The 8,569-nt window shown below is 41.7% G+C and overlaps 1 protein-coding gene across 2 annotated transcripts; it reads left to right on the forward strand.

The window, feature by feature from the left end:
- Nucleotides 1-129: 129 nt before the first annotated feature.
- sidt2 (SID1 transmembrane family, member 2) lies at nucleotides 130-8,566 on the forward strand. Of its 2 annotated transcripts, XM_088380340.1 has the most exons (26): nucleotides 130-851; nucleotides 916-1,037; nucleotides 1,555-1,719; nucleotides 2,060-2,105; nucleotides 2,449-2,550; nucleotides 2,747-2,830; nucleotides 3,009-3,174; nucleotides 3,255-3,348; nucleotides 3,441-3,496; nucleotides 4,317-4,355; nucleotides 4,430-4,507; nucleotides 4,633-4,695; nucleotides 4,980-5,098; nucleotides 5,197-5,270; nucleotides 5,339-5,405; nucleotides 5,474-5,547; nucleotides 5,618-5,741; nucleotides 5,859-5,976; nucleotides 6,445-6,581; nucleotides 6,657-6,765; nucleotides 7,024-7,100; nucleotides 7,277-7,323; nucleotides 7,402-7,507; nucleotides 7,575-7,685; nucleotides 7,766-7,879; nucleotides 7,951-8,566. In XM_088380340.1, the coding sequence occupies exons 1-26, from the start codon at nucleotides 606-608 to the stop codon at nucleotides 8,011-8,013; spliced, it is 2,601 nt and encodes an 866-aa protein (XP_088236466.1). In that variant the 5' UTR covers nucleotides 130-605; the 3' UTR covers nucleotides 8,014-8,566. The 2 variants fall into 2 exon arrangements, with proteins under 2 accessions (XP_088236466.1, XP_088236467.1); XM_088380341.1 differs by lacking the exon at nucleotides 4,633-4,695.
- Nucleotides 8,567-8,569: the final 3 nt, after the last annotated feature.

An 8,569-nucleotide genomic window follows, 5' to 3' on the forward strand; every position in this document is an offset into this window, starting at 1 on the left:
TATATTTTTTTACTTTTAATCTTATATTTATTTTTTGACATCCATTACGTTATATGTGTCATGTGTACTGTATTGTACTTATTGCATATTATATTTATTGCGCAATCGAGCCCTTTGTGTCCTGATGAGGGCGCTATTCATGAACAACATTTATCCCCTCACACATCACAAAGAGGCAAGGAGGATGGTTTTATGCCAAATCACCACTACAGAAACACTCAGATGAATCCACGGGGACGCCACACACCTGGACGCACCACTCGGACTTAAAAAACTGCGAGCAGGCCTACTCGATCACTCAAACGACGTTCTCGGACTAAACTTCCAGATTCAAACATGGAGCTGCGGGCTAGCCAATAATGCTAAGAGTAGCAAAACAACATAGCCGCCTGTCAGGATTCGTCTGTTTTGCCGTAGGACTACAGTCTTGTTGCGGTGCTCCGATCTTGTGACTTCACACTGTCCTGTTATTTTGGACCAAGACAGGGCATGACACAATTTTGACAGTCAACCTGTTTACTTCGAGTCATTTGAATGGGGCGGAGTTGCACAGTTCGTTTCGCCATTTAATTCCTGAACGGGTGTCGTTCACTGCTTCAAGGAAAATGTTAAGAGACAAAATGCTGTTGGGGAGTCACTGGAAGTCACGATATAAAAACACCTTTGGACCTGATGCAGGAGTCCTGCTGTGGTTGTGCGTGGTGGCCCTGTTGGCTTGCGGCAACGGTGCTCTAGGGGAGACAAAATATGTCATTCAGAGAGAAGGCGAATTTGATGTTATCTATAACGACACAGTTACGAGTGAAAATCTGACGATCTATACCTTCAATCACACCGTCTCCAGAACTAAGGTAAGCGAGTCAGTTGTTTTCCCCATGTCAGTACATCGGTGATTTATTGTTCTTCATGTCCTAGACGGAAGGAGTTCGTGTTTCCGTGGACGTACTGTCGCAGAACCTCAAGAGTCCGATCCTGTTTGTGGTGCGACAGAAGCAAGCTGTGCTGTCCTTTCAGGTCCCCCTCATCCTCAGAGGCCTGTAAGTGATGGACCACCCGTGCAGCAAGGGTGTCCCGCAAAATATCTTTGCAATCACACAAACGTGTTACCAGAACAAGTAACTAGCAAAGTTATACAAATCAATATTAACAAATGAGTTAATGTTTAAATGAGAATAGGCTATTTAAATAGCTGCAAAATTCTTAACATGCTCAAATTCTTATCATGTCACATTTCGTAATGAACCTTTGCACTTTCACATCCTCAGAGATTACTGATCTCCTTGTCATGAGTCTGGGAAAGTTATTTATACATACACATTTTGCAATTTTTGAGGGGAGTTGCTCAAAGTTATTGAAAACACATGACCACTAAAGTCAGCTGACCCTTAACAGCAGTCAAAATCATTACAAAAACAAAGGCAACAATTTCAACACTTGCGCTCTAAATAGTCGTTTGTAACCGCAAAATATTATCAGTCACTATCAAGCGAGGACTCGCTGTCTGAGGTTTTGATACAAAGCAATACAATCTGTGTGTATTTGTGTACTCTCCAGGTATCAGAGGAAGTACCCATACAATCATTTGGGCCGCACATTATGCCAACCTCCAACACGGGCCGCATCGGAGACCCAGTTCTTCTTCATAGATGTGTCGACACTTTCCAGCCAGGATACAAACTACCAGCTTAGGGTCAGCCGCGTTGAAAGCTTCATATTGCAGTAAGTGACACCTGCAGATACACCACATTAAAAAAAAATAATAAAAAACATTCACAGTAGGGAATTTTGTTTCTACCAAACCTTAGTTCGTTTCCGGCTATCCTTTGATTGGTCGACAAGAATTGGCCATTTTCCTGTTAGAATGAACATTAAACTCAAATGGAATATAATAAAATTCTGTTGTGTAATTTCAGTGCTGTCTTAGTTGAATTCATTTGCTAGTATAAATATTATCCTAGTGTTCAGTGTCACACCATTTAATCTGTACTGCTTGGCGGAAACATGGAATGATAACTAAACTGCAACTGATTCGTCTGACTGATTTTCACTTTGATTCCAGAACAGAAACGAAATTCAGCTTCACTGCATCCCCCTCCCAACCTCAGGTACGCACGGGTCTTGTTAGAATTACCAGAAATGAGAACTAGCGAAAGAAGTGCAGCGTCAACAAAAGGATGTGGGAATATTTGATGTTACACAATAACAGGAAGTCGTGCTTGTTCAAACATGAGCTGATATTGTGTATCTAGCACGTAGTTTGCGCAAAGACATTGTGATGATTTGAGATGTCTGTACGTGCCAAATTGTAACTCAATCCTTTGGTTAGTCTGTTGCCAAAATATTATGGAAGTAGAATTCATGAAGTCAATAGCCAATAAATGCTTGACATACTATTTGAGAACACAATATTAAAGATCTCCTCACCGAATTGCTTATCTTCTCTCTCAGTACTTCAAGTATGTATTTCCTGAAGGGGTGGACACTGTGATTGTGAAGGTCAGCTCGGAGATGAACTTCCCTTGCTCCGTTATGTCCATCCAGGACATTCAGGTAGACTTTCTCTTCTCGTGCTGTCAATAAGGACCTTAAGTGGTTTGCAGTAACAATAGCACGAAAAATGTTTATCTTAAGGCGATAGTGATCTCTGATGGGTACGATTTGATTTGTTTACCTCACCCCCAGTTAGCTCTATTTGTGTAATCTCTCTAATCTGATTGATGTTTTCTTGTTGTTTTTCTGTTTTTAGTGCCCCGTCTATGACCTCGACAACAATGTGGCCTTCATTGGAATGTATCAGACTATGACGAAAAAAGGTGCCATCACAGTACAGGTAGGTAGTCCTTCAACTATGTGTGGCATTTTGAAAAGCGGAAACTATCGGAATTGGCAAAAAAAAAAACATGGGGTGAATTTATTATAAAATGTCTACACTATACAAAAAACCTCGGCAAACCTAGCGCTAGCATGTCTATTAATCTTTGGTCCTCTGCCCCCCTTTTGCTATCCAGAGAAAAGATTTCCCCAGCAACAGTTTTTACGTGGTAGTTGTGGTAAAAACAGAAGACGAGGCCTGTGGCGGTCCGCTGCGCTTCTACCCGCTACGCCCCGATGAGCTGATCGACGCTGGTAACCGCAGCAAAACCCTTGACGTGGTGGTCTCCCTTGCTATAAAATGTAAGCTACTTTTATACTGATTATTGTCAAAATGGCCAATGTGTAACCACGATTAAAATGCGTCGGGGTCCACTTTGCAGCAGAGGTGTATGTGTTGGGCATGCTACTATGTCTTGGAATTTTCCTCTCCTTCTACCTTGTCACTCTGCTGGTGGCCTGTGTGGCGAATAAACGGTAAGACTTGGACATCGTCTCCTAAAGAAAGGTCAGAAGATTCGATTAACTTGCATTTAATTTGCATTTGCTTGCCTCTTTGTTGTGGGCAGAGCCAGGAGGAGAGAGCTCTTTGAAAATATTGATGACACATCACCAGCTGAGACAGGTAACCCAGCTCTTAAAGGAGCAAGGGTCACGTGAGGTCACACGAGGGGGCGGGCTGTAGATATTAACCGGACAATCTGTTTTTTATTCTCTTTCCTGTCTGCTAACGCGTCCTTCAGCTTCTCTGTTGGGGAAAAATGGAGATGGTATATAAACACACAGTTGCTCCTGTCTTTTTGTTTGTCATTAGATGCTCCATTCCGTGCATGTGTATGTCTTTATAGTATTGATATGATTTCAAAGCATGTGTCACTTTTGAGCTATGAATGAAATATCATTTTTTGTTTGCTCTAGGAAAGCAGTTTTAGTTAGTGATGCTACTAGCATAAAAAACAATAGTTTACATACTGCTGCTTAAAGAGTGAGCAAAATTTATCAGACGTACTGCATTGCCTGCTGCTTTTTTTCTAACTTCAGGATGGAAATAACGTTTTTTAAACTCATTGCAGTGGTTACATGTTTCTCATTTCTGTTCGAACATGTTCTGATGCCTGCTCATGTCTTGCACTTTCATCTGCTGTGTTTTTGATGAGGCGAAGTTGTGTTGCAATGCAAGGGAACCATGCTGCAAATAAATCCAGAAATAATTAACCCTCCCTTAAAAGGTTAAATAATCACTAATAGATGCCACAGCATCAGTTTTATATTGGGTAAGATGTTGGCCTGTATAATAGAAGCACCTCACCTCAACATAGTCAATTGGGACCGAAATTTTGCAGGATGTAGGTCTTTAAAAAATAGGCAAATAGGTTGTTGTTAATTGCAAAGAGAGCAGAGAAACACTGGAGTCTTACGATGAACTTTTTTTTTTCTGTCTATAGGCAAGGTTACAGCTTCACCAAATGAATATGGCTCCCTTGGTGAGTTTTACCCTGCTTTTGTTTTTCAATTGTTCCCCTCTTGTGGTTCCTGAATTGATATGTCCATCCAACAGATAGCACAGTCAGTTCAGAAGCAGTCACCGAGAGCGCCCCCTCACTTGACAGTGCGGCTTCAGCTGACAACTACATGGGTACGGGATATATTCTTACACGTCATGACTGTCTTGTTTACCCAAATGTGCCCTCACGCTAACTGTAGTAGCTCCTTGTTCGAAGTTCTGCTCCCTCAACGCATTCCTGTTCCTTTGTTCGTCAGGAAGGGAGCCTTTTAAACGTCGACCAATCCTCACTCAACTACACCACACAACCATCTGCATTGGTGATGCACTGCCACATAGCTGGCCCAAACAGTTTTATGCCAAAGCGAATCACTGGAATGTCAATCAATATTTTTTTTTTTCTCGGAGACGCTGGTATTCTAATTGGACTAAACGGACATAAACAGTGGTGTGTGATTTAAGGTGTTGGCAATCAGCCTTTGTGTGTGGGAGATATTTTAAAATCTGTGACACAAATGGGAAGCCCCTTGTCTTAAATCTTGAACCGATTACCGGTCCGACGATAGTCCATCATTTTAGTAAACAAAAAGTTATTTTCCATTAGAACGGACTGGTTGGAAAAGTGCCGGAAGAAGCAGACAAGAGTCATTGAGCTCTATAGAAGAAGACGACTATGACACACTGGATGACATCAACTCGGACAAAAACATTGTTCGCACCAAGGTAAGCCTTGTCTCAAGTCGTGTTACCAAATTGAGAATTTTTATTAAAATGAAAAATCTGGGAATTTACAATGTCCCTGTGTTCTTTGTTGATTACAGAAGTATCTTTGTGTGTCTGACCTGTCGCGCAAAGACAAGAGGGTCCTCAGCAAGAAATATCAAATCTACTTCTGGTGAGAATATATATTTTTTCTATGATGCCAAAGTTGTGACACCATAGTTGACAAAATGTTCTCATCAGGAACATCGCCACCATCGCTGTGTTCTACGCTCTGCCTGTCATCCAGCTGGTCATCACGTATCAAACGGTACGCTAACAGGAAATAAACAAATGAAAGCATTTATTACATATTGACTCAATCTTTTTTTTGATCAGGTTGTCAATGTCACGGGGAACCAGGATATCTGCTATTACAACTTCATGTGCGCTCACCCTCTCGGAGCTCTCAGGTTCGGACTCGGCTCAAATGAGCTATTACTTGATTTCGGCATTTCACTCATCCGCTCCACAACTACGCAGTGCGTTCAACAACATCCTCAGCAACCTCGGCTACGTGATGCTGGGCCTCCTCTTTCTCCTCATCGTCCTCAAGAGAGACATTGTCCACAATCGAGCCCTGGCCTGTAATGAAGTCAATGCACTGGTAAGTTTGTGTGACATCAACTGGCTATACTGGCCCGTACTGTGCTCAACAAATGTATTAAGCCGCCTGTCCCAAAAAAAAAAAAAAAAGTCTGACACTGCTGTCCTTTCATTTCAGGAATGTGGCATCCCAAAGCATTTTGGTCTCTTCTATGCCATGGGCACCGCTCTCATGATGGAAGGCCTACTCAGCGCCTGCTACCATGTCTGCCCCAACTACACCAACTTCCAGTTTGGTAATGTGACACATTAGACCACACCGCCACCATCATTTTCTTCTACCCCTGCTACGATATATCGATGTATGAAGTACAGTTAATCTCAAAACGATTCATATCCTGGAAAAAGTTTGACTTAGGAAATCACAATGTCCCACCACCGGTGAGCTATTTTTAGAACAGGCTACTCATGTGGTCCTTGGGGGCTACACCGCATTACTGACCCCTGCCCTAACTAGAGAATTGTACAAAATATTGTTTCCTCAAAATCAGAATATTAATAGCAGTATTAAAAAAAACAAGAATAGTGACTAATAATAATGCAGATGATTATCATCTTTATTGGGGGTCTGTCCACGTCTTGTAAGTTCAACTTCACAACAGTAGGGGGAGCTCAGGAACAGATGCAACTTTTCTGAGTGGCAGCTAAACCCGCTTCTGTTGCACAGACTCACCAGCTCAATTATTTCTGTGATGTTCTTGCAGACACGTCCTTTATGTATATGATCGCTGGCCTGTGTATGCTGAAGCTGTACCAGAAGAGACATCCCGACATCAACGCCAGCGCTTACACTGCCTACGCCTGCCTGGCCGCAGTCATCTTCTTCTCCGTGCTCGGAGTGGTACGTGCACACGAGCCTACGACGGTTCTCGACACCCTGACAAGTTGGAACTCAGATATGTGCTGATGTTTACAGGTGTTCGGGAGAGGTAACACTGTGTTTTGGATCGTTTTCTCAATCATCCATATATTGGCCACACTTCTCCTCAGCACACAGCTCTACTACATGGGCAGATGGAGGCTTGGTAAGGTTTTATACCAAATTGATGATTATACTCAAGGGTTACAAAATTTGTCAGGTCATTCGTATAAAAGTGAGAGTAAATATTCTCAGATTTAATTTTTTTACAACTAAGAAAAGTTAGTGTGTAGATTGTTTCAATAATTAAAATTATTTCATAAAAGAAAGTTCATTGCATAGGTAAAAATGTTTGATAATTTCATTAGATAAATGTAAAATGTATTTCTTGGACTCAATTTGATATGTGAATGTTTTGTTTCAGATTCGGGCATTGTGCGCAGGATGGTTTATGTCGTCTACACAGATTGTATTCGACAGTGCACCGGCCCCACGTACATTGTGAGTAATGTCTGCATGATAGTATGGTTAACATCATTTTTCAAAATAAAGGGTGGGGGGGGCTTTTTTTTGTCACCGATTAGTGTATTCCAATGAGAAAACTTGAATTCACTTTTATAAAGATAAAATGTCATTCATCTGACGTCTCTTAATCCATGCCGTTTGTGTTTTTTAAGGATCGTATGGTTCTGCTAGTAATGGGCAACATAGTCAACTGGTCCCTGTGAGTAAACCGCTGTGTTTAAGTGTGTGTGTGAGGTGCAATCCAAACAATGTCATTTAAGCGATGTTCCTTCCGCAGCGCTGCCTACGGCCTCATCGAGAGACCCAATGACTTTGCCTCCTACTTGCTGGCTATTGCAATCTGTAACCTTCTGCTCTACTTTGCCTTCTACATCATTATGAAGGTGATCATTTTTACACAAGATGTCTTGAGACTTACCTGATGTTTGACCTGTTCTGTTTGTGTTAAAGCTGCGGAGCGGTGAGAGAATCCAGTGTCTGGCGCTGGTGTGTATTCTCTTCACGGCGGTGGTGTGGGGCTTTGCGCTCTATTTCTTCTTCCAGGGTCTTAGCACCTGGCAGGTTGGAGAATTTATTGACAGTCATCACACAACACACATGAGAATTTTTTTCATGATGAAGTGTCATTTGTTTTGAAACAGAAAACACCGGCAGAATCTCGTGAGCACAACCGCGACTGCATCCTGCTTTCATTTTTCGACGATCACGACATTTGGCACTTCCTCTCTTCCATCGCCATGTTTGGCTCCTTCTTGGCAAGTCCCATCTTTTGTCTTACATTATAGAAAGAATACACGGACGTTTGCTTACTCTGTTCCAACTTCAGGTTCTGCTCACTATGGACGATGACCTTGACACTGTCCAGAGAGACAAGATCTACGTGTTTTAGATTGGACACACCTGAAGCGCTCCTCATTTGCCTTATCGTCCTTTTTGGTCCGTCCACGTCCAAAAGCAGAGCCAGTAGCCTTTCCGGCCGTCACGGCCCCATCAGCTGCTCGGGGTAGGTGCAAGGTTGCCCCTCCCTCCAATCAACAGTTTATCGATGCTGAACATTTCTCTCATCTCGCTGCCATCAATAATTGTATTGCTGATGTACTTGATGTTTACTGTCTACATTTGAGATATATATATATATATATATATATATATCCTATTTTGCTCAAACTACAGCCTGAATCTGTGATTATTTATTGTTCACAATGTACTGAAACATGACTGAAAATGAATGTTTATATTTGTCAAATGTCCTTTGCTAAATGTGTTTTTACAAATCGCAATGGCAGTGTTTTATCGTGTGAGTCACAAAGAAACCAGCCAATGTAATTATATTGTCATGATAGTTTCAGATGCGATGCGGAAAGGTTTTTTTTTTTGCATTAAAAAAATCATGTCGGTTATGTTAATCAACAGTTATTGAATAAAGGTTCCTTGTCATATAATCT

This window comes from Syngnathus floridae, chromosome 7 (genome assembly GCF_059516105.1).
Source record: "Syngnathus floridae isolate MCC-2025c chromosome 7, RoL_Sflo_1.0, whole genome shotgun sequence".
NCBI classification, from domain to species: domain Eukaryota; kingdom Metazoa; phylum Chordata; class Actinopteri; order Syngnathiformes; family Syngnathidae; genus Syngnathus; species Syngnathus floridae.

What these genes read in the sequence shown, in the direction of transcription:
- sidt2 (XM_088380340.1), top strand. Translation starts at nt 606, where the DNA reads ATGTTAAGAGACAAAATGCTGTTGGGGAGTCACTGGAAGTCACGATAT. An exon ending in GGTCTCCCTTGCTATAAAAT is followed by an intron (nt 3,175 to 3,254) that starts GTAAGCTACTTT and finishes TCCACTTTGCAG; the next exon opens with CAGAGGTGTATGTGTTGGGC. An exon ending in GCCTGTGTGGCGAATAAACG is followed by an intron (nt 3,349 to 3,440) that starts GTAAGACTTGGA and finishes TGTTGTGGGCAG; the next exon opens with AGCCAGGAGGAGAGAGCTCT.